The sequence below is a fragment of the Hyaena hyaena genome, unplaced genomic scaffold, assembly GCF_003009895.1.
Source record: "Hyaena hyaena isolate Hyena2069 unplaced genomic scaffold, ASM300989v1 scaffold_139, whole genome shotgun sequence".
Taxonomy (NCBI): Eukaryota; Metazoa; Chordata; class Mammalia; order Carnivora; family Hyaenidae; genus Hyaena; species Hyaena hyaena.
The window spans coordinates 551,253-577,253 of record NW_024080771.1 but is presented as its reverse complement, the minus strand read 5'-3'; the positions used below and the strand labels follow the sequence as shown (position 1 = coordinate 577,253).

Here is a 26,001-nt window from a genome sequence, read left to right as displayed (position 1 = left end):
AGGCAGAGAAGGACAAATACCATATGTTTGCACCTATGTGGGGGAATGGTGGGGGAAAGGGAGAGAGGCAAACCATGAGAGACTCTTGAATGCTGAGAACAAACTGAAGACTGATGGATGTGGGGGGAAGAGGGAGATGGGCATGGAGGGGGACACTTGTGGGGATGAGCACTGGGTGTTATATGGAAACCAACTTGACAATAAACTATTTGTAAAAAAAAAAAAAAAAAACTCAGATAACAAGTGTTGGTGATGATGTTGAAGAATTGGAAACCTCATACACTACTGATAGGAATGTAGAATGCTAAAGAGTGGCAGTTCTTCAAACAATTAAACATGGAGTTATCATATGACCCAGCAATTTCCTTTGTAGGTATATTCTCAAGAGAAATGAAAACATATGTCTACACAGAAACTTGTACAAATGTTCATAGAGGCATCATTTATAGTATCCAAATAGTGGAAACAACCCAAACGTCCATTAATGAACAGCCAGATAAACAAAATGTGGTATATTCATAGAGTGGAATATTATTCTGCATAGAAAGAAATGAAGTACTAGTACATGCTACAACATAAATAAACCTTGAAAACAATACGTTAAGGGAAAGAAACCAGTCACAAAGACCACATACTATATAATTCCATTCATATGAAAATCCAGAATAGGGAAATCTATGAACAGAAAGTAGACTGCATAGGGCTGGGAGCAGTGGAAGGGAAGAGGGGAGAGGAGGTTTATATTAGTATTCTCCAGAGAAACAAATCAGTAGAATGTGTGTATATAAAGAAGGAGCTTTATTTTAAGAAATTGACTCATACAATTATGGAGGCTGGCAAGTTTAAAATCTGTAGGTGGTTAACAGACTGAAGACCCAGGATAAACTGATGATGCAGTTCAAGTCTAAAGACCAAATGTCCTTCCTGCTTAGAGTATATCAGTCTTTTATTCTATTCAGGCCTTGAAACTGATTAGATGAGATTCACCCATGTTATAGAAGACTGCTACTACTCAAAGTCCATCTACTTAAATATAATCTCATCCAAAAACATCTTCATAGAAACATCCATAACAATGTTTCACCACATTTCTGGGCACTGTGGCCCAGCCAAATTGACACAGAAATTAACCATCATAGGATTTATAGATAAAGGTAGAGGGTTTTCTTTTGAGGTGATGAAAATGTTCTAAAATTAACTGTGTAATGATTGAATGTGTCTGTGAATATGCTAAAAAGCCCTGAACTATACAATTTAATAGGTGAGTTGTATGCGAATTATACCTCAATAAAGCTACTTTTTTTCAAAAGAACAAACTACCACTAATACAACCACTACCAATAATTCATATCCTTCGAAAATGCAAACAAATTATTTTATCCATAATTCCCACTCTACATATACAGAAACTGAGACTGAAAGATATTAAATGACTCATCAGGGTCACACAGGTAATGATGTCAAGACAAGGAATCAAACTCAAATGTTTGATCTTTCAAATCAAAATTTCTGCACTACAGTGAAAAGCAATTGCTGGTTCAATCTAAGAAAGATGCCTACTCAGAAAGACGTCTATGTCTACAGCTATTATTGATAAAATATTATTTTTTAAAGTAATAGCAGCAGGAAAGGCAGATTTCAAGTTCTATACCAGGCCAGGCAAACAGAAAATATAACAACAGCCATACAGACTACATCTTTTGATTTTTCTCTAATTCTTGTCTACCATCAAAGCAAATATCAGGGAGAAAAAAATTACAAATTCCCTATACTGTGTGGATCATTACGTTTTGTGAATTCATGTTTAGTATAAACTTAATCTACTAAGTTTAGTATCTTTAAAAAGTACTTCATCTCGCTTTCATTAAAAAAAAAAAGATGTGTCTTAAAACAATACATACCACTTAAGTGTAGCATTATCTCCATAACAAACTAAACCTATTATCAAAATGTAATCTCTTTGAGAAACCACAAATAGTTCAGTTTAACCTCAAAACCTACTAGGTATATGTGTAAATGCCCACTTAAAGAAGTCCAGCTTTTAATTTATCATGATCACTAAATGGACTGCATCCAGAATTAGAGTTGCATTATACATCCCTGACCCCCACACCATAAGGACAAGCTTTGATTTATATTATAATTGATGATGAGCCTCAAGATATTATACAGGAAATTAATGTTTGGCTTTGGTATTCTCATGGCTTGTAGCAATACTGCAGTTGATAGCATAAACCAGAGACCCTATTAAGCAGCACATCCAATTTGTCCATGGCTCCATTGCCCTCTAGTGGCTATTTTGCACTAGTTATTAAGGGTAGCTTTTGAAAGTCAGGAAGTGCTTCTCAAAGCATGTAACCAGATCAACAAAATCAGCAACATCTAGTAACTTTTTAGACATACAAATTTCAAGCCCCACCTAAGATCTAGTAAAAAGAAACTCAGTGAACGGTCCCAGCAATATGTTTCAATGTACCCTCCAGGCAGTTCTGATGCACAGAAACTTGAGAACCACTCACTAGTCTAAGGGAAGCATTTTATTCATGTTTGAAGTAAATGTGAATGCAGATAGGTGCATGTGATGGTTAGTTCTGTTTGTCAACTTGACTGGACTAGGGGATATCCAAATAGCTATTAAATAAACCATTATTTCTTGATGTGTTTGTGTGGGTATTTCTTGAAGAGATTAGCATTGGAGTTGGTGAATTGAGTAAAGCAAATGTCCTCCCCAACATGGGTGGGTATCATCTATTGGGTCTAAATAGGACAAAAAGGCAGAGGAAAGGCAAATTTGCACTCTCTCTACTTAAGCTAACACATCCATCTTTTCCTGTCCTCAGATATTGGCATTTCTGGTCTTAAGATTTCAGACTCAGATAAATAGTTACACTGTTAGCCCCCAAATTCTAAGGCCTTTAGACTTAGACTGGATTACACCACTGGCTTTCATGATTCTCCAGCTTGCAGACAGAGATCATGGGACTTTTCAGCCTCCTTAACCATATGAGCCAATTCCTATAATAAATCTCTTATCTACCTACCTACCTACCTACCTACCTACCTACCTACTTACGTACCTATCTCCTAATGGTCCTTTCTCTGAAAAAAACTAATACAGTAAATATAAGTGTACTTAAAAATTTTTTTTAATGTTACTTTTTTTTGAGAGAGAGAGAGAGAGCATGAGCAGGAGACAACAGAGAGAAAGGGAGACATAGTATCTGAAGCAGACTGCAGGCTCTGAGCTGTCAGCACAGAGCCTGACGTGGGGCTCGAACTCACGAACCATGAGATCATGCCCTGAGCCAAAATTGGAGCTTAACCGACTGAGACACCCAGGTGACCCAATATAAGTGTTCTTTTTTTTTTTTTAATGTTTTATTTATTTCTAGGAGAGAGAGAGAGAGAGAGACAGCGTGAGCAGGGGAGGGTCAGAGAGAGAGGGAGACACAGACTCTGAAATAGGCTCCAGGCTCTGAGCTTGCAGTCAGCACAGAGCCCGACGCTGGGCTCGAACCCACGAACCGCGAGATCATGACCTAAGCGAAAGTCGGACGCTTAACCGACTAAGCCACCCAGGCGCCCCTATAAGTGTTCTTTAATGAGAGTATCGCTCATATTATTCCTATGCTTTTTCTGAATTTCAAAAGGTCTTTAAATGCATGGAATATTCTAGGAAAAGCTTACATTTATTTGGGGAGATTTAAAAGTGCTATAAAGCCATGACTAACTGATACAGAAAACCATAGGATAAAATTAATAAAAGTAAATTCATTTTAAGAGCTTGAGGACTAACCAAAACATCTGACCAGGATCCACCTGTTTGTTTCTTGTCTATAAAATCAGTGGGAAAATGTTCATTCAATGAACCTAGTATTAAGTCCAGGTTTGTGTGGGGAATTTAATATTCAAGCTCTTTAATGGAAGTATATTATTTTCTACCCATTTTTCCATTACATAAATTGCTACTTTGCATTACATATTTTGTTAATTGAATCATTCAAACTATCCGAGATAGACCCTCAGCCACATCCTGAGCTAAGGCCAAAAACTATTCCAGAGTTTTAAAATATTGTAGTTTGAATAAATAATACAATAATTTTTAAATCATGTATAACTTAGTGTCAGCTCTAGGCTGCTGATGGTTCGCTTACTCTGTTCATCAGATAAAGATGCCATAGTTCTACAAAAAGCAAGCGAGACTTGAGGTAAAAAATACATATATATGAAATTTGATCTATGTGACCCTTGGCAAGTTACTTAAACTCTATAAGTCACAGTTTTCCCAGCAAAAGAGTAGTGGAAAAAAAGTAATATCTATATTACTGAGACTTTGTGAGGGTCAAGTACATAAGACTGAAGGAAGATTAAATGTTAAAAGGAACTTTCACATCATGTTTAAGCAAATATCCCAGAAAGAATGTCATGTTACAGAGTATTAAAACTGTTATTGATTAATAAAAAGATGGCTATATCTCCTACTCCACAAAACCCTTACAAATAACCACTATAAACTCTGCACAAAATATAGAAAAAAAACTACCTGAAAGCACTTGAGGAAAAAAAGCAGGCAGGCATTGAAGAGGGGTCAACAGTTCTAAGAAAGAATGGCACTGAGCAAGGACACGATCCCAGTCAACACAGTACATAAACACAGAAAACCTGCAGTCTTAGTGGGTAAGGTCTAGAAGACAGAGTATGGAGTGACCACAGCAGCTGAAAAGTTAGGGTGAAAATCCTAGGAAAGAAAGAGCTGACAGAAAATAAGCCTTACTCAATATATTAAACAGTCTTCCTAATTCTCTGACTGATCCTGAACTATACAGAGGCAAAATCCAATCAGCACAATGAAGGCTAAGCAAATATAGACTGTTCAGAGTGTAAAGTTCAAGTTAGCTGTCTGCTTAAAGAAAAAAAACATATATTCTTCTGAAAAACAAACAGGATCAAGGAAGGTCTAAAATACATCATTCATAACATCCAGAACACAATAAAAACAATTAGTAGACATATGAGGAAACAGGAAAATATGACCTGTACTCAAAGACAAAGGCAATCAATGGAAACCACACCTGAGATGACTCAGATACTGATATTAACACACAAAGATTTTAAAGTACATATTGCAGTGATGGTCAAGAATGTAAAGGAAAATATGCTCATAAAGATACAAAATCTTAGCAGAGAAATAGAAACCATTAAAAAAACAAATGAAAATTCTAAGACATAAACATAAAATCTCTAGAATTTTTTAAAAAGCCATTGGATGGGGGTGCCTGGGTGGCTCAGTTGACTAAGCATCCAACTTTGGCTCAGGTCATGATCTCATAGTTTGTGAGTTTGAGCCTGCATCAGGCTCTCTGCTGTCAGCACAGAGCCCGTTTCTGATCCTCTGTCCTCCTCGCTCTCTGTCCCTCCCCTTCCCCCCTTACTTCTGGCTCTTTTTCCCTCTCATAAATAAATAAAAAACATTTTTAAAAAATCCATTGGATGAACTTAACAGTAGATTTAAGATGAAGGAAGAAGTCAACGAACTTGAAAACAAATCCAGTAAGAGCAGAAAAAATAAATTGGAAAAAAAAATGAACAAAGCCTCCTCAGAGATCTGTGGGATAACATTAATAAGTCTAACACATGTGTTAATGGAGTCAGAGAACAGAAGTAAAATGATAGAAAGAATATGTGAAGAATAATGGCTGGAAACTTTCTAAATAAGGTAAAAGACCAAAATTTACAAGTTTAAGAAGCTCAGAAAACCTCAATTAGGATAAATACAAAAAAAAACTACATCCATAAACACAGTAGTCAAACTCCTGCAAACAAAACACCAAAGGTAAAATCTAAAAACATTCAGAGAAAAACAACCAATTACATACAGGGGGTAATAATTTGAGTGATCACTAACTTCTTATCAGAAACAATGGAGGCCAGAAATTAGCAGAATAATCTTCAAAGTGCATAAAGGGAAAAGAAAACTGTCAACCCAGAACTCTGTATCCAACAAAAATATAAGAACAAAGGAGAAATAAAGACATGTCCAGATAAGGGGTGCCTGTGTGGCTCAGTTGGTTAAGACTCCAAATCCTGATTTCTGCACAGGTCATGATTTCATGGTTTATGAGATCGAGACCCATGTCAGGCTCCACACTCACAGCCTGGAGCCCACTTGGGATTATTTCTCTCCCTCTCTCTCTGCCTCTCCCCACCTTGTGTTCTGTCTCCCAAAATAAATAAATAAACTAAAAAAAAAAAAAGACATGTTCAGATAAAAGAAAAAATTCATCAACAAACCTAAACTACAGAATATGTTAAAAGATGTTCTCTAGACTGAAGGGAAATGATAACACATGAATATTTAAGTCATCAGAAAGGAATAAAGAGCACTCTCAATTTATGCCTCAAAGTCTGTCTTTTAAAATGACTCAAAGATTCTGATTAAAGTGCTACTAAGTAAGCCTAACTTCTTTTCCCAATTTCACTTTCTCAAACAGATATGCATACATACCACCAACATGCAGCGATAGGGAGATACTCAATAAGTGGCATTCACATAGTGGGCACTTTAGGTGCCCAAAGTAAACTGCAGATTCTCTAGTTCCTGCAAGGTTTTTCCATACTGCCTTTCTCAATAGAGATATTGAGTTTATATACTCTATAAATATAACCACTTTTGTTAGTCAATATTTTGTTTCATTTACTATAAAATTAAAACTACAAACATTAAACATTCTGAAAGATAACTTGTCAGTTTCTATAAATGCTTCAGTATGTAACCTTTTCAAGGAACAGAACTCTATTATACACTTCATTTGTCCCCACAACAAGTCCTAGCAGAATGCTGGGCAGAGTGAGTATTTAACATTTACTTATTGTTTTCAAATAGCTTTGATAGTTGAGCTCCAGCCCATGTTGGGCTCTGTGCTGACAGTGCAGAGCCTGGAGCCTACTTCGGATTCTGTGTCTCCTTCTCTCCGTGCCCCTCCCCTGCTCATTCTCTCTCTCTCTCTCTCTCTCAAAAATAAATAAGCATTAAAAAAATTTTAAGTTATAAGACTAAATGTGGAAATGGAAATTTTTTCTCCTGGTATTAGAGAAGACTATTGTTTGAGGACTCATTCATTAAGAGCTGATCCAAGGAAAAGAAAAGGTAAGAAACTGAAAAAGAAATGAGAATTTGATGGGAAAACTTGATTATTTCCAGAAATTCAACCTAATCCAATTGTCCTCACTATTACTCCTAGAACCAAAACTTACTTCTTACTCTAAGAGGTAATACAAAAAACTACTAATTTATGATTTGGTTAAGTCCTTTCTCTATTTTTCAATCAGGTTATTTTAGTTTTGTTATTGTTGAGCTATAGTTCCCCCTCCATTCTGGATATTAATCCCTTATCAGAAACAGACATTTCCCTGAAGAACATGTATATAAAAAGATGTTCAACAGGTATATAAAAAGATGTCCAACATCACTAATCGAGAAATGCACATCAAAACTATAATGAGATTATCACCTCACATCTATTAGCATAGCCACTATCAAAAATATAAAAACCTGAACGTGTTGGTGAGAATGTGAAGAAACTAGAACCCTAGTATACTATTAGTGGATTGTAAAATGGTACAGCCAGTATAAAACAATGATATGGAGTTTCCTCAAAAGATTAAAAATAGAGTTTACTATATGATCCAGCAATCCTACCTCTGGATATACATCCAAAAGAGATTAAAGCAGGATACTGGAGAAATATTTGCAAACCCATGCTCACAATGATATTATTCACAATATCCAAGAGGTGGAAGCAACCCAGTGACAGATAAACAGAGAAAATGTGGCTTATGCATACAACAAAGCATTACTCGGCCTTTAAAAAAGGAAATCCTGTCACATGCCACAACACGGGCAACATACTAAGTAAAATGCACCAGCCACAAAAAGACAAAAACTCTGAGATCCCCCCTATATGAGGTATCTAAAGTAGTCAAATTTATAGAAACAGAAAATAGAACTGTGATTCCCAGAGGCTGGAGAGAGGAAAATGGGAAGTTGTTCAATGGGAAGAGAGTCTCGGTTTTACAAGATGAAAAATTTATAGAGATGCACAAGGTGAACCCTAGTTAATATGATTAAACTCTGCATTTAAAAATGATAAACTTTATGTTTTATTTTCTTCCTCTTTCCTTCCATTCCCTTTTCATCCACCAGTCTGTCCCAAACTCAAAATATAGGCACTGAATCAACAAAACAGAGGAAAGATAAATGAGCACTCTGTTCTTCTCTTCCCTTTGGAGTTCTCCACAACAAGCATTAGTTTTGGTCCAGGAACAGTGAGGGGAAATTTGGAGGGAAAGCTCAATTGTAGGCTTCTCATTTGGGGGAACCAGAACATTCCTTCCAATTCAGGGTCACGTTGGGACCACTACCAGGCAATAGGGAAATGCAACCAAGTACTCGAGATCTTTAAAACCCAATGAGAAATTAAGCTCTCTCACGTTCAGAGCTAATATACCGAAACTGATCTCAAATTAAAGGAAAGAAAGAAATGAAGAGAGAGGGAAGAAGGAAAGAAGGGACGGAGGAAAGAGGCAAAAATAAGAAACAACACATACATATAACATTTTCTTTACTAACCATGAAACAAAAAAAAAAAAACATATCTCATAAATTAATAACTATTCCATTAGAAAATACTTCATTCTACAATCTCTTTCAGCTGCTATTCCATCAATTTCATCAGGTTTTGTTTCTTCATTTCTGTTTGGGTGCAAAGTCCCATAATAAACAGTAAGAAAAATAATTCCAAGGACAAGAGCAAGAGCTATAGCAATACTGATAGGTATAAAATAGTCTGAATTAAAAATAGAGATTGAACAAACCCAAAACACAATCAATATCCCCAGTGTGACCAGTACCCTTACAATATAATAATAGAACATTGGATATTTAGTGTTCTGTCCCTTAATATTAAAAAATGTGAAGATAAGTATGAATCCAACAACAACTCTGTATAGGAATTCCATACTTATAGAAGCACAAAACTGAGTCTGCTTTTTAAATGCCCATAATATCCCTAAAAACCAAAGAAATAACAACAGAAATAATGCAATCTTAACATTTATGAATAAAAGAAGTACAACACTCAGCATCCAAGACAATAATGTAAACAGTTTGTAAAAGAGGTATGTGAATTTGGGACAGAACCCATTAAGGAGATTTTTATCAGGCAACGATTTTCTTAGAGCTACTTGATAATCAACAGTCGACCAAGAAATAGCACAGCAAGAAACCATGACGGCAGCATCTACAAAACAAAAAATAAAAAATATATTGTTAAAGGAATAATAATAGCAATATCAAATTACTATATGCCGTACATGCTTTATCTGAATATACACATGCCCACAACATGTCAGGTACTTTATATATTCATCTCATCTAATTTTTGAAATAGATATTAATATTTCCATATTACATATGAAAAAAATCGATGCTTAGAGAGTATACACATTACTTAACTCAAGTGACACAGCTAGCAAGTTGCAGAGATTTGAAGCTAAATCTGCCTGATTGATTCCAAAGTTGGTTTACTTAAATGTTATATTAGACTGCTTTTATAAGATTTTAAATGAATTCACTGCACAAATTTTATTGAGCAACATATATAATGAAAACTGCACACTCTGGAAGTTCTCTAAGAGACTACAGTTATAGTCCTAGTCTTTTTGGCTTTGACTTTGGACATATACCCCTAATTCTCCAAGAGACAGTAAGATGGGGGATAAGGATAGGAAGGGAGGGAGGGAAAGAGGGAAGTTAAACAGAAAATTTAATGTCAATATAAGGCATCAACAAGCTCAATTTCCTTTTCTATAAGATGATGAATCAAAAGAGCAAATATATTCTACAACATAAATTTCTATAGCTTTGACATATTTGTCTCATTTTTCCCCAACAAGTAACAGAAGAGTAAGTTCACTACTACTTTGAAAAGGCATGGCATTAGGCCCCCATTGTCAAAGCTGAGAACTTTAACAGAACTGAGAGCAAAGACATTAGAGAATTAGAAAGAATTCAAAGCAGAATACAGAATGCTATTTCTTCCCATTTAACCTCATTGGAGGTCTATACATTATGATAAAAAGGCAGGCTTGAAATAAACTGACCTACTGAAGAGGATTATGAGGATTATAAATGCTTTTGTCTACTCCCCTGGTTTTAGCATATTCTACTTTTGACCACACAATTAGCAGGACTTTTTTCTTTCCCCTTTAATTGAAAGATATTTTAATTAAAGCATCGCTTTCCTCTAAATCTTGTTTTTTTTCTAATTAGTTTTAACTTCTACCAAATACATATACATAACAACTGAACATATACACAAAAACAAATTTATACATACATATAATTTAAAAGTCAATAAGTACTATAGAACTTATAAGAAAAATACCCTGCTCTACCTTTCCTCACTTCTCAGTCACAACCCCCAGAAGAAATCACTATCAATCTCTAGCTTTTCTTCTGACATTTATTGCCATATTTGCAAATAAAACACACCTGTTCTATTTCTTAATTTATTTGCTTTAGATACTGCTTACTGATTACTGGGAAAGAGGAAAATTTAGCACATACATACATATATACAACGCCTCCTTGCATTTTCCTCTCCCTCCATCTGCTCAAAAGAATAACATCACAATTTTTGGTAAAAGTTTATATTTGGTGTTTATCTTACAATGACTACATAAGTAGAGTTTTTTGGGGTATTTTTTTTTTACTGCTCAGCCAAGTATTACACTCATTATATTTCCTTTCTTTTACAACTGCCCATTGCTCCTTTACTTGTTTAGTTTTTTACCCTATCAATATTTCTTAGGAAAATCTTCAAATCAATAAAACTCTACTATATATTACTATTAGTTCTTTTTTTTTTAAGAATATAATCCTCCTGGTTTAAGGTGATTGTTCTCAAGGTTTGCTTCCTGCCTCCCCAAAACTTCCCTTCTCTTCAGTGTTGACTTGTTTCCTGTTCTCATGTTTCTTTCTCACTTTATCTCATGTTTTTATCAAGCATTCTCCAGAAATTGCTGAGAGAAGTTGAACCTAAGCAAAAAATTTTAAGACCATGGATGCCTCAAAATATCTTTATTCTACCTTCATATTTAATGTATAGTTTTTCTAGAAATAGAATTGAGTGTTAAAAACTGTTTTCCATTGAAACCTTAAAGTCATTGCTCTATAAGCTCTAAATTCAAGTACTATGGTTAAGAATTTCAGTGCCATTCAGTTTCTCTATCCTTAAGTAATTTTTTGTATCTTGCATCTTACAGAATGTTACCTTTATCCTTGCTTCTCTGAATGTTATAATGATGGGCTTGGTATGCCCATTTTTATTCATGCTTTCAATCTAATAACCCACATCCTTCAGTGATATGCTATTTTATTCTTTGGTGGTTTCACTACAAATCACAATATGCATATCAAACATATCAAAGTTAAAAGTTAATGCTCTCCCTCATAGGTGAATTTATAACAATGGTAATGAAGCTTAAATTTCAGGGACTCACACTTGCCCAGGTTCCTTCCAAGCCTAGCAAAGCCCTAGCAATGTGTTCACTTTGTCAGATATTTTTATAAGATTCAGGAAAATAAAACATTCTAATTGAAGTTTGTTAAATTCACTGTCTCTACTCCTACTTACTCTCTCTTACATTTTCCCTTGGTGTATTGAAGTAATACACCATTAGGTCATTTTGAAGAACTGGCTAAAGGGAAATTGAGTTGAGAATACATTAAGTTTAGGTTGGAGGGACAGATTTTTAAGATCTGTTTGAATAATTAAGATTAGTAAGTGACAGAGCTAGAATTCTCAGACAGTTTGCCTGATTTTAACACTTCACTAGATTGCCATCAACAGGCCTTTGACTACTTAACATTAAGGCACCATGGTCTCGCCTCATCCAGTAGATGGTATTAGTTTGACACTACTTCCCATTTCTTACTAATCTATCTGCTGGAACATAGATTTCTGACCATTTAGCTAACCTAACATTATATTACCCTCTATCCAAACTGAATTCCTTGTCTTTGCCAAATGATATCTTTGCTTATGTATTCCTCTCAGTCTGAAATGACCTTGCCTAATTACACATCTACAGATTCTTAATAATTTGTTTTTGATTTGACATTACTAACACTGGTGAAGAAAACCTAACACTCTCAATATTACTAAGTGGGACATCAATAATAAACTAGTGTTGTTAATTCAAACATTATCTACAATTAGTTTACTTCATCTAAAAAAATTTTATATACTGTAACCTTTTTTTTAAATTTGTATTTATTTTTGAGAGAGAGATAGAGGCAGCATGAGCAGGAGAGGGTCAAAGAGAGAGGGAGATACAGAATCTGAAGCAGGCTCCAGGCTCCGAGCTAGCTGTCAGCACAGAGCCCGACGTGGGGCCCGATCCCACAAACCGTGAGATCATGACCTGAGCTGAAGTCGGACACTTAACTGACTGAGCCACTCAGGCACCCCTTATATACTCTAATCTTATAGAACATTATTAAAGAACTTGCCAGTGTTTTCCCCAAATTTAACAATCCAAAAAATATGCATATTGTTCTTCCCAAACTTAACAACCCAAAAAATATGCATATTATTAGTAACTGTGATGTTGAAAGAAGCTTTTCAAAGTTAAAATAAAAAACAAATTTCAATCAACTATGCTAAAAATTAGATTGAATTTTTCTATTCTCTACATAAATATAAAATGATTATCAAATCAAAAGTCAGAGAGTACATGCTAAAAAATTTAGAATATCAAAATAATAAAAACATATTACTTTTTTCCTCTTGTGAAATTTATAGTATTTGTCAGCTTTCTTATATCTGTCATTTACTATAATTTACTTTTTTTAACGTTTACTTTCTTATCTTTTATGGACTGAACTGTGGTCCTCCAAAATTCATAGGATGAAGCCCTAACCCTCAATGTGACTGTTTTGACATAGTGCCTTAAAGAGGTAATTAAGGTTAAATGAGGTCATAAAGGCAGGGCCCAAATCTGATAGGACTGATGTCCCTATAAGAAGAAGTGACACCAGAGACCTCTCTCCACACACAGAGGAAAGGCCATGTGAGGACACAGCCAGAAGGTAGGCACCTGTAAGCCAAAGAGAGAGCCTTCACCAGAAAGCAACCCAAACGGCACCTCGACCTTAGACTTCCAGTCCCCAGAACTATAAAGAAAATTTATTTCAGATATTTACACTGTGGAATTCTATTATGGTGGCCTACACAGACTAACACAGTACCTAATATGTTTCCATATTTTATTCTTTTTCTTAAATAGGGTCTATTTTAGTTTTACAGTTCAAAACACCCAGATCTGGGTGACTCAGTCGGTTGAACGTCCGACTTCAACTCAGGTCATGAACTCACGGTTCGTGGGTTCGAGCCCCGCGTCGGGCTCTGTGCTGGCGGCTAGCTCGGAGCCTGGAGCCAGTCTTCGGACTCTGTGTCTCCCTCTCTCTCTGACCCTCCCCTGCTCACGCTACCTCTGTCTCTCTCTCTCTAAAAAATAGATAAAACATTACAATTTTTTATTTAAAAAAATCCCAGATCTACCTTTGTTTTACTTTTTCTGAACTACACAAGGAATTTAAAACACTTTAACTCCATTATCTTCTGCCTAACTTACATGTTTTTGCTGTCTTATACTTTCATTCTATCTTTTTCCTAACCATATAGTATTATTTTTATTTTACACAATCTTCATGTAGATTACCCACATATTTACTATTTTCTTTCCTCTTTATTCTTTCTTGCATCTCAGAATACCTCCATTCTGTATGAAGTACATTCTTTAGAATTTCCTTTAGTAGTGATATGCTAAGGTATGGATTTCTTTCTACTTAGGTGCTTGTGAGACGAAGCACTTCCTCAATCTGTAGGTAGGTGACTCTCATCAGTTCCGAAATTTTTTCGGCCATTGATTTCTCAAATATTACCTCTGTTCCATTATTTTTCCATCCTTCCCAGACTCTGTTCAGATGTATATTACACCCTCCCATCTCTTCTTCCATGTCTCTTAACATCTCTTATATATTTCCCATCTCTTTGTCTCTGTAAACTATAATCTAGACAATTTCTTCTGATCTAGCTTTGACTAATTGTTGCTACAGTTGTGTCTTATCTGCTAACCTTTTAATTTCAATTCTTAAAATTGTTAATTCTCATAAATTCTACTCTTTGTCAAATACACAATTCATTTTTTAAAAATTCTTTAATGTTTATTTATTTTTGTGAGAGAGTGAAAGAGAGAGAGAGAGCACAAATGAGGGATGGGCAGAGACAGAGGGAGACACAGAATCCAAAGCAGGCTCCAGGCTCTGAGCAGTCAGCGCTGAGCCCGATGGCGGGCTTGAACCCATGAAACGTGAGATCATGACCTGAGCCAAAGTCATATGCTTAACCGACTGAGCCATCCAGGTGCCCCTACACAATTCATTTTTTATAGCTTCCTATTCCATATTTTCAAATTCATCATTAACCTCTTTGAACATAATAGGATGTATGTCATACTTAGCAACTGTTAATTTCCAATATGTAAAGGCTTACTACATTTTTTTCTATTTCTTTTGATTCTTACTTGTGATTCCTTATCCCTTCTGGTGTTATAAATTATTATAAAACATTCATTCTCCTTGGAAAACTGTTTTTGAAAATTATTTGAGGTCTAAGAGAAAGCGAATTCCTCCAGGAAGGATTTATACTTGTTTGTGCCAGACAAGGTCACTATCAGTCTGGGACCCCTTTAACCTATATTCATAGGTCAGAGGCTTTTATTGGTTTGTTTTGGGTTGTCTTGTCTTGTTTTTTGGACTAGCCAAAGATGAGAATTTTGATTGCAAAATTGTTATATTGTTAGGTTTACCTTCTCTACTCAGCACCAGGCAATATTCCTTGCTGACTCTTCAAAATAGAGAGTGAGAGGGGCACCTGGGTGGCTTAGTCAGTTAAGCGTCCGACTTTCACCTAGGTCATGATCTCACAGTTAGTGGGTTCGAGCCCCGCGTCGGGCTCTGTGCTGACTGCCAGCTCAGAGCCTGGAGCCTGTTTCAGTCTGTGACTCCCTCTCTCTCTGACCCTCCCCTGCTCACGCTCTCTCTCTCTCTCTCTCTCTCTCTCACTCTCCTAGAAAAAAAAAAAAAAATCAAAATAGAGAGTGAGCTAAGTAACTTCACACTTTTATCTTGAGAAGGGTACCCTTTGGAGTACCAGTTTTACAGATTAGAATTTTCCACCAGATGTCCCTCTCTTGTGAGGACTCTTGAGTTTTGTCTTCATTCTTCCACACACTGGAAGAATGTCTATATATAGGTTTGGTAAAAACCTCTAGGTATAAATGTCTTCAAAGTCTTAATCCTGCTATATTCCCACTTTCACATATTTTGGCCTGTTGTATCAGATTGTTATATGGCTTTATGAACGCTTTTGAGAATACTTATCTAATTGTTTTACATATTTTCAGAGAGAGGATTAATTCAAGCAATTTAGCCTTTTAGTGGTAAATATTTAAATAATCTGAGTTTTCCATCTGCTTTCCATCTTTTAAATATTTGTTGATATTTCTAATCTGCTAATCCACTCTGCATTGTCTTTGTCCTTGTGGGTTTATATTGTTTTTACTCCCTTACTCTCCTTTTTTAGTATAATTTCAGGAAAGTGCAAAGATAAAAGAATATGTTCAGGCTTCTGAAGTACTTCTATATATAACCTGATTATTTTTTACATTTTGAATCATTCTTCCTGATTATCAAAACATTATGTGATTACTGTAAAAAATGTTTAAATTCAGAAAAGTATAAAACACGCAGTAAAATCACTCATAATCCTACTACCCAGAAGCAGCGACAGTTAACATTTGTGTATTTTCTTCCAGACATTTTTATATAATAATTTCTTTGTATCCTTAAAAGTACGCTAATAGAAACCTTCATAAACTGCTTTTTGCCTAAATTTTATTTTAGAATTACTTTCCTGTCATCAAAAGTTATATGTAAGTACTATTTCTAGTGGCTACATCATTTTATACCACCTACAATAACTTATTTACTAATTACACTGTTGGCCAATTAGATTTCTCATTTTTTTGCTATTTTTTAACTAACACTTCAACTTCTTACTTCATGAAGAAACTAAAGGATGAGGATAGAACCATAACACAGAGGTAGCTGTCACAAAACCACTGCTGGTTGTATACTACTCAGAATCATCAGAAGATCTGCCATAATATAGGCTGTAAGCTCTAAATGTTGATCTTCCAGCTTCAGGAACTATATGATATAGAACTTTTAAGTCCAAACCCACAAATTCTTTGTATCATAAGGAATAAAATGTCTCATAAGTAGGTTCTTTTTGATGTCTTCCTGCCAAATTAAAGGTAAAAACATTAAAAGGGGCCACAATCTAGAGGCTTATGGGAAACTGGAAACAGGAAGACTGGGAGAATGAACTGCTCTCATTGGTGACTCCACAATAGAGAGAATCCCCAGGAAGATGATAATCTGTTCCTGAGATGAATCCAAGGCTGCACAGAGCCATTGTCATTGTTGAAAACTGGGTCTATTATTTAGCAAGTAGTTCTTTTTTAATACCTCAAATTAAATTCTTAAAAAGGTTTTTTTTAATGGAAACACTGAGTGTCCTTTAAAATTAACATTTTACCCTAATGAGAAAATCTGCTATAGAAAAGCAACATATTGGCCAACTTACAAAATATTCACTAGTTTTGTGGCATTTGCACTTTCACCCAATGGTTCCAATTCTAGGAATTTATCCTATGTATATACTTCACACATGCAAAATGATTCCTACAGACGATTACTACTCACTGTGGCATTTTTTTACAATAGTAGTATATTTGAAATAATCTAAATTAACATAAATATGGGACGTGTTAAATAAATCATGGTACACCCATAGTTTGTAATCCTAAATAGATAATAAAAATGAATGAGGCAGCTCTTTCTGTACAGATATGGATAGATTTCCAAGACATACTGTTAAGTTCAAAAAACAAAGACAGTTTTTATGTTACCATTTCTATGGAGATGGTAAAAAGGATATAGGCCTTTAAAAATTTTTTCCTGAAAGAATCATCAAAAAAATGACAATAATAGTTTACTTTCTGGGCAGACAAAAAGAAAGAGTGGGAATAAGGGAGAGAGAGATTATGTCTTCATATACTTTTTGATATTCCACCATGTACTTGTTTTCAAAAAATGAATGATTCTCAAAAGAAAACATGTAAGAAAAATTCTAAAACCTGCCAAAGAGTTATGTAGTTGACATAAGATCTCAGTGTATTCATTTAACATTGGGTGTGAGGAAAGACTTACACTGAGTGAAATTTGCTTGACCATGCTCCAGAACAATGTAGAGCTGCAAAACAAGTTGTGGGCAGCCTTCCAGGTAGGTCTCAAAGAGCCTGAGCATGCTCAAATCAGTCATTCTATCTATAACTTCTTTATGTGGATCAATTTGTTCTTCCATGAAGTTATCAGTTTTGCTGCTGTATTTGAAAGCCACATGATAACCATTTTTCAAGGCAAACCAATACCTGTAAACACAAACATTTATCTCTAGTAATATATTTATAACATATATGTTAATATACACAATAATTTTAGAAAAAGTAATGTGTTTAAGTACAGAATATTCATACAAACTTTGTCTACTACAAAATTTCTTTCAACTCTGAATATTTCATAGTGGCTATAATGAGATTCAGACTCCATAAACTTTAATTGCATGTTTGATTTGTAGTTGTATGCTAGCAGACATGTTAAGCATACATGATCTCAATTCATCTTCACAGTAATTATGTGAGATGAGTAGGTGTTACTCCATTTTCACAGATGAAAAACCTAAAGCTGAGAATATTAGAGTGATTTACTGAAAGTTACACAGAGCATAAGAGGCAGACCTAGACTTCAAACCTAGATCTTAAGATTTCTACTCCTAACCACTACTTTCTGAAAGACAAACTGCAATTTTTCAATTCATGTGATTTATCTTCAGTACAAGACAGATTCTTGCTTTTATGATAATGTTGAGGTTGAAGATAAGACTGAACCTAGCACACAGTTACTCAATATCAGGAAAGTACTAGGCTCTTTGACCACTACCATCTTAGAAAATACGTAATTTCTCAAAGACTTTTAAAACATCTTTGCTCAGTCTCCTCTTTTTACAGAATTTAAAAATGAACATAATTTTTCACCATGCAAGTAAAACCAATAACAAAATATATCGAGACACTTATTTAGAAGAAATTTGGGGCTTGCAACAAGGTGACTAGGATTCTAGCTCAAAGCTTATCAAAACTTTTTATGTATTCCTCAGTTTCCTCATATATAAAATAAGGGCAGCGATATATATCTTCTTTCAACCTGCCTCTTCTGTCAATTTTTCCCATTTCAGTAAATGGAACCAACATTTGCCATTCCTCTCAGGCCAAAAATATGGAAATAATTTCCAACTCCTTTCTTTTTCTCACATCCTAAGAAAATTCGTCAGCAGGTTCTCTTGGTTCTTAGTTCTAACTTCAAACATATCCAAATCTAAACACATCATCACTTCACTGCCTCAACCCTAGTTTAAACAGCCAACATCTCTGGCCTATATTACTTAAATAGTCTCATATCTGGTCTGATTCTACTGCTCCCTATGCAATCTATTCCATACACAGAATCTAGATTGAACCTGTTAAACACAGTTCATATGTCACTCTGCTCAAAATGTTCCAATGATTTCCATCAAACTTAAAATAAACCCCAAAGTCCTTACCACTTTTTACATGGCCCTTGATAATCTGCCTTACACGCATTACTCCCACTACGTTTCCATCACATTTTTTTCACACTTTGGGTACACCCTTCTTGCTGTTTTTCCCAATTTAAAAGCCTTTATCTTTGCTACCCTCTTCTGCCTGGAACTCTTCTCTGTCTGATGTCGTGGACGCTGGTCCAGGAAGTTCTGTGCATGCATGGCACCACCTCCCGTGAGCACTCATGGGAGATCATGTCTGATCTCTACTTCTACAGAGATCCTGAAGAGATTGAAAAAAAAGAAGCAGGCTACTGTTGAAAAGGATGTAACCAAGGAGGAATTTTAGGGTGATGGACTGCTCCAGCTCCCAAATTCACTGCTACTCAACTAAAATCTCAAAAAAATGCAGGTGCCCTCAGTACATATTTAAAAATTCCCTATGGAAGATTGGAGTTCTCAGCCTGCCACTGAAGACTAGTTTGCAGCTCCCACTGGTCTGGCCACTGAACGCGTAGGAACAACCACAGAATGGTCTTAAGCTGTTCTCCCAAAAACTCTTAAAACAGAAATAAGGCTGACAAAAAAATTAAAGTTTCTTATAAAACAAAAATTTTTATAAAACAAAAAATTTACAAATTTACTCCTTAATTTCATTTAGGTCTCTATTCAAATGCTACTTCCTCATAGGAGTCTTTCCAGATCATACCATCTAAAGTAGTAGTGCTCCCCATCATACTCACACTCCTGTGTGGGTTTTTTTTCATTGCTATTTGACATATTATTTATTTTTAGCTTTACCTCCTCACAAAAATGAAATCTACATGAAAGCAGGGACTTTGTTTTGTTTATTGCTATATCCTACTTAACTAGAACAATAGCTGGTACAGCATAGGTTCTCAAAAAATATTTACTCAATGAATGAATAAATGAAAACTCACGACATTTTTTCCCATAAGGATAAAGGGACAGTAGATAGGAAAGAACTTTGAAAAGCTACAAGTAAAACACAAATATAAGACACTACTATTTTAAACAAGATGCATGAATACATGGATACACAAAGATTCATTATGTTGCAAATAGCAGTGTATTTTTACCATCACAGTTTTAAATAACATGGTCTATTATATTCATTGTGGGCTGGATGCCAGGGTAGAAGGTCTACAAAAATAATGAACATGTGATCTCCCTCCTCAGTGACCCTTACAGCCTAATAGGAAGGTCAGGCCTGTAAAGTACTAGCTTCAATACAGGACAAAAGAAATAACTACTGAATAGAAATGTAAATACTATGTTGTAAAAGTACAGAAGAAAAAAATAATTAACACTCCCTAGGATTTATAAGTGAGATTTACAAGGAAAGTTGTGTTGTCTTTTCTGGGTGTCTGGCATAATAGGAAGTCCTATGTTTTTTATGTATAATGTAATACACTGTGTGATTCCTGTTCCTAGAGTAGATTATAAACAAATAGGATAGATACCACTAATTGAGAAATTAGAAAAATTCATAAATATTAACAGGTACATACCCACAGCATAGAGTGGGAGAGTTAGCAAAGCACAGTGGTTAAGAGTACAGATTCTAATAAAGCCAGAATGCCTGAGTTCAAACCCTGGCTCCATCACTTCCTAGCTTAATCTCTCTATTCCTGAGTTTCCTCACCTGAAAAGTGGAAACTTCATCATACCGACCTCACTGAATTATTGTGAGGATTAAAGAAGTTAATACATGTAAAATGCTAAGACCAGTACCTGGCACATTTTAAGTACCATATAGGTAACTATTAAAAAACAGAGCTGTTTACAGATGTGCATATTAACATTTCTTGTGACTTTAGGGAGCAATTCTTCTAATTCTGTAGCAATTAATGGGAAATCTACACAAAGTTCTATTTATCTAAGGATAATTTCATGGGAAAGGGGAGTATGAATATAATATTTTAGTTAATAGGAGATTGCTTCAGTTTTACGGGACAAATAATGAAGCCAAAGAAAAAAACAAAGGGAGCTTTATTTTATCACAGCATATTCTTTTATTTGAGTTAAAAAGGCACCAGCCTCCAGTATTGATGGATTACTTTATAACAGACTAGACCTCCTAACTGATAACAGTGATAAATTCTAGACAAAATATAAAAGAAAACAAGGCACAGAAGAACAACCAAAAGTTGAAGGAAATACGAGGGCACCTAATCCTTGAAAGAAGGGAATCATTCTACATGACATGCACATTTATCTGGCTCTTGCTCTGAAGACATCCCATAGTCCAAATGGCCCAAAGCAGATACACCTCAAGCAGCAAAGCAAAATATTACTGGCCCAAAGAATCAAAGGACTGAGTTTGGATCTGCCAGAATGGTTAGAAATTAAGGGGGGGAGGGTGGAATCCCAGAAAAGAGGGAACTACAGAGTAGAGAATCACAAAATCTGCATATACTCTCCTCTTTGTAAGAAGAGTCTGTGGTTGACCCCTTACTATGCTTGTATGGGATGAGACTCCATGGAATGGAAGGAAAATAGCTAGAATGAACCTGAACAAACATTTTGTCAGCTGTCTACCACAAGAAAGAGTCTGGAGTTTGAGTCCCACCAAATTAGAGGGGCTTGGCAAATACTTCAGGCATTCCACTGAAACCCCAAAAGAGACATGAGTTAGAAGTAAAGACTGTTATTTCAGGCCTAAGAGATTTTTCCTTGGACTAAGGACAAAATCAAAACACATCTTTCCTAACAAAACCTAAACCAAGCCTCTATAACACAGCAAAGTAGTCTGCCTATAATTGAATGTCTGATTTTTCTTCAATGAAAGATAACAGAAACCATTTTCTACAAATTATCAGTCACGAGGTCTACTACACAATAAAAAATAATTTGACATGCAAATAAACAGGAAAATGTGACTTATATAGGAATAATCAGTTAACAGAACTATATCAGTTAATAGAAACATACCCAAACACACACACACACACAGACACACACACACACAAAATGGGGTATTACTTAGCAATCAAAAAAATGAAATCTTTCCATTTGCATGGATAGAACTAGAGGGTATTAGGCTAAGCGAAATTAGTGAGTCAGAGAAAGACAAATATCATATGATTTCACTCATGTGGAATTTAAGATACAAAACAGATTAACATAAGGGAAGGAAAGCAAAAATAATATAAAAACAAGGAGGGGGACAAAACATACAAGACTCTTAAATACAGAGAACAAACTGAGGGTTGCTGGCAGGGTGGTGGGTGGGATGGGCTAAATGGGTAAGGTGTATTAGGGAGAACATTAGTTGGGATGAGCATTGGGTATAATACGTAGGGGATGAATCACTGGAATCTACTCCTGAAATCATTATAGCAGTATATACTAACATGGATGTAAATTAAAAAAAATAATTAAATTTAAAAAAGAAAAGAAAAGAAAAAGAAAATAAAGTGATGTAACCATAGTGTTTGAAGAACACAGATCCTGAAGCTGCACTGCACGGGTCGGAGTCTCCTTAGCAACATACAAATCCAAAAAGTCCAAAGAACGCAAACAGAAAAAATACAAACAAAATCATATATAGGCCTATCATACTCAAACTGCTAAAAATTCAGTATAAAGAGAAAATCTCAAAAACATCCTGGGAAACAATAAGAATGTTAACTGACTTCTCACCAGAAACAATCAGTCAGTAGACAACTATATCAGTAACCACACAAAATGTTAATGGATTAAACACTCCAATTAAAAGAGACTGTCAAGGCATCTGGGTGGCTCAGTAGGTCAAGCATCCTACTCTTTTTTTAAATTAATTAATTTATTTTTTCTTAAATAGTTTATTGTCAAGTTGGTTTCCATAAGCATCCTACTCTTGATCTCAGCTCAGGTCATGATCTCACAGTTTGTGGGTTTGAGCCCTGCTGATGGCACAGAGCCTGCTTGGGATTCTGTCTTTCCCTCTCTCTCTGTCCCTCTCCACTCACCCTCTCTTCTCTCTCTCTCAAAATTAATAAACTTTTATAAAATTAATAAATAAAAGATACTGTCAAACTGGATTTAAAAAAATCAAGGTTCACCTTTAGTGATTTGCAATAGACACTCTTTTTTTAAAACAAAAAATTTTAATGTTTATTTTTGAGAGAGAGAGACATAGTGTAAGCAGGGGAGGGGCAGAGAGAAAGGGTAACACAGAATCCAAAGTAGGCTCCAGGTGCTGAGTTGTCAGCCCAGAGCCTGACACAGGGCTCAAACTCATGAGCCATGAGATCACGACCTGAGCCAAAGTCAGACGCTTAGCTGACTGAGACACCCAGCCATCCCACAACAGATACTCTTTAAACATAAATATATAGATGGTTTGAAAGAAAATTAGAAAAAATTAGTTGGTAGGGTTATATTAATACCTCAGACAAAAGAGACTTCAGATCAAAGAAGAGCAGAGAAAAAGAGGGTCATGTCAAAACAATATAAGAATAAATTCTTCATAAAGACATCTGTATGTAGCAAATAATGGAGCTTCAAAATACCTGAAGCAAAAATTATCAAAAATAAAGGAAGAAAAAGACAAATCTATAATCTTAGTTGAGGATTTTAATACTCATCTCTCAATAACTAAAAGAAAAAGGCCAAACAAAATCAGTAAGGATACAGAAGATTTTAATAATACTATCAGCCTAAATGCCCTAATTTACATGCATAGAACACTACACTCAACAATAGCAAATTATAAATTCTTTTTAAATGCACATGGAATATTCACCAAGTTAGACTATATGCTGGGCCTTAGAAGAAGTCTCAATAAATTTAAGAAGGCTATAATCATACAAAGTATGATTAATTGAGAGATCAACAATAAGATATCTAGGAAATATTTAGAGTTTGAGGTAAAAGGTCCAGATCCTGAAGTTTCATAAATATTGCAACCTAGGAAATTGGAACATTACTAAAGGACCGCTCTCGAAAAAGTTTCAGATAGAAAATAAATAAGAAAGAGGGTTCAACTATTTAATGCCCATTTGAGAAACTCTATAAAGAAGGGTGTAGAGATCTGTGGGAGAGAAGAGTCTCATCACCCACTGTATTCTGTTGTATTCAGTTTGAACTTTTTTTTACAATGTATTTAAAAGGAGCAAAAATAAATTCCATATTTTAAATAATTCAAATGTGTTTCTTTCAAATTCAAAAGGAAAGTTTCCCTTGGCAAAGAAAAAGGTTTTATCACAAACCATACACAAAATGGAAATGCAAACGTGTCATCTAATTTATATTCTGAAAAATGAAATATTTTTCTCCACAGACTCCTGAGCAGTAACAGCATACCTACTAACAACAGACACTTATATCTAATAAATAATTCATGTTGAGATTCCTTGTCTTTCATCTACCAACACAAACGCAATTTAACTACTCTATAGGGAAATGAATCCATAATTTAGTGTATCTCAAGTTTTTCTATACTTAGTCTGGTCAAACCCTGGGATAATTTGGCCCATTTTTACTGTTTTAATTTTTGCTTATTTCTCACTATTTGTCTCAGTATTCTGCCACTTCTTACACTAAAATACAAAGATAAAGAAAAAGAAAGACAAAAAGAAGGAAGAGTCTTTGTTTATCTAACTGGCTGGCATTTTTCACTAATAGCCAGTCAAATTCAACTTTCCCTTTTCTTCTTTAATTCTTTGAGCAGGCAAAATATTCACCTAATTCAGAAATCAAAAACTACAAAGAGTTATTCACTGAAAAAACTTCATCCAAGTCCTATGACCCAACTACCCGGTTTTCATCCTCCCTTATGACCACAAGAATTCACTGTTCCTGGTTTCACGTGTACCTTTCTAGAGTTTGCTAACGTATATGCAAGCAAACACAAGTACATAAGCCTGTCACCACCTTCTTTTACGCAAACTGTAGCATATCATACCTACTGCCTGCACCTTGTCTTTTTACTTAAAAATATATCTTAGATCAGGCACCTTGGTGGCTCAGTCGGATAAGGGTCCAACTTTGATTCAGGTCATGAACTCACAGTTTGTGGGTTCAAGCCCTGTGTAGGGCTCTGTGCTGATGGCTTGGAGCCTGGAGCTTGCTTCCAATTCTGATCAACTCAGAGATTCTCTCTGTCCCTCCCCTGCATATGTTCTATTTCTCTCTCAAAGATAAATAAACATCAAACGTACACACACACACAGATAGTCTTCAACAAACGGTGCTGGGAAAACTGCACAGCAACATGCAAAGAATGAAACTGGACCACTTTGTTAAACCACACACAAAATAAATTCAAAATGGATGAAAGACTTAATGTGAGATGGGAAACTATCAAAATTCTAGAGAACACAGGCAGTAACTTTGACATCAGCCACAGCAACTTCTTTCTAGATATGTCTCTAGAGGCAAGGGAAACAAAGCAAAAATAAACTACTAAGACCTTATCAAAATAAAAAGCTTCTGCACAGTGAAGAAAGCAATCAACCGAACTAAAAGGCAACCTACAGAATGGGAGAGGATATTTGCAAATGAATAATCAGATAAAGAGTTAGTAACCAAAACACATAAAGAACTTATCAAACTTATGCTAAAAAACAAATCCAGTTAAAAAATAGGCAGATGTTTATTTTTGTGCATGGTGAAACTAGATTATTTTCTCACACCATGCACAAAAGTAAACTCAAAATGGATAAAGGACCTGAACGTGAGACAGGAAACTATCAACACCCTAGAGGAGAAAGCAGGAAACAACCTCCTTGACCTTCACCGCAGCAATTTCTTACTTGACACATCCCCAAAAGCAAGGGAACCAAGAGCAAAAATAAATGATTGGGACCTCATCAAGATTAAAAGCTTCTGCACAGCCAAGGAAACAACCCAGAAAATTAATAGGCAACCAACGGAATGGGAAAAGATAGTTGTAAATGACATATCAGATAAAGGGTTAATATCCAAAGTCTATAAGGAACTCACCAAACTACACGCCCGAAAAACAAACAACCCAGTGAAGAAATGGGCAGAAGATATGAACAGACACTTCTCCAAAGAGGACATCCAGATGGCCGACAGACACATGAAACGATGCTCAGCATCCCTCCTCATCAGGGAAATACAAATCAAAACCACACTGAGATACCACCTCACACCAGTCAGAGTGGCTAAAGTGAGCAAATCAGAGAACTCTAGATGCTGG

General features: G+C 35.4%; 1 protein-coding gene across 2 annotated transcripts in view; it reads right to left on the bottom strand.

The window, feature by feature from the left end:
- Positions 1 to 8,604: 8,604 nt before the first annotated feature.
- XKR9 (XK related 9) overlaps positions 8,605 to 26,001 on the bottom strand; it is a 37,790-nt gene continuing 20,393 nt past the window's right edge. For both annotated transcript variants that reach the window (XM_039238371.1, XM_039238370.1), the window contains exons 4-5: positions 17,402 to 17,622; positions 8,605 to 9,299 (exon numbers count right to left, since the gene is read on the bottom strand). In XM_039238371.1, the coding sequence (XP_039094302.1) occupies positions 8,671 to 9,299; positions 17,402 to 17,622 (850 nt within the window). In that variant the 3' untranslated portion in view covers positions 8,605 to 8,670. The remainder of the gene's footprint in view (positions 9,300 to 17,401; positions 17,623 to 26,001) is intronic.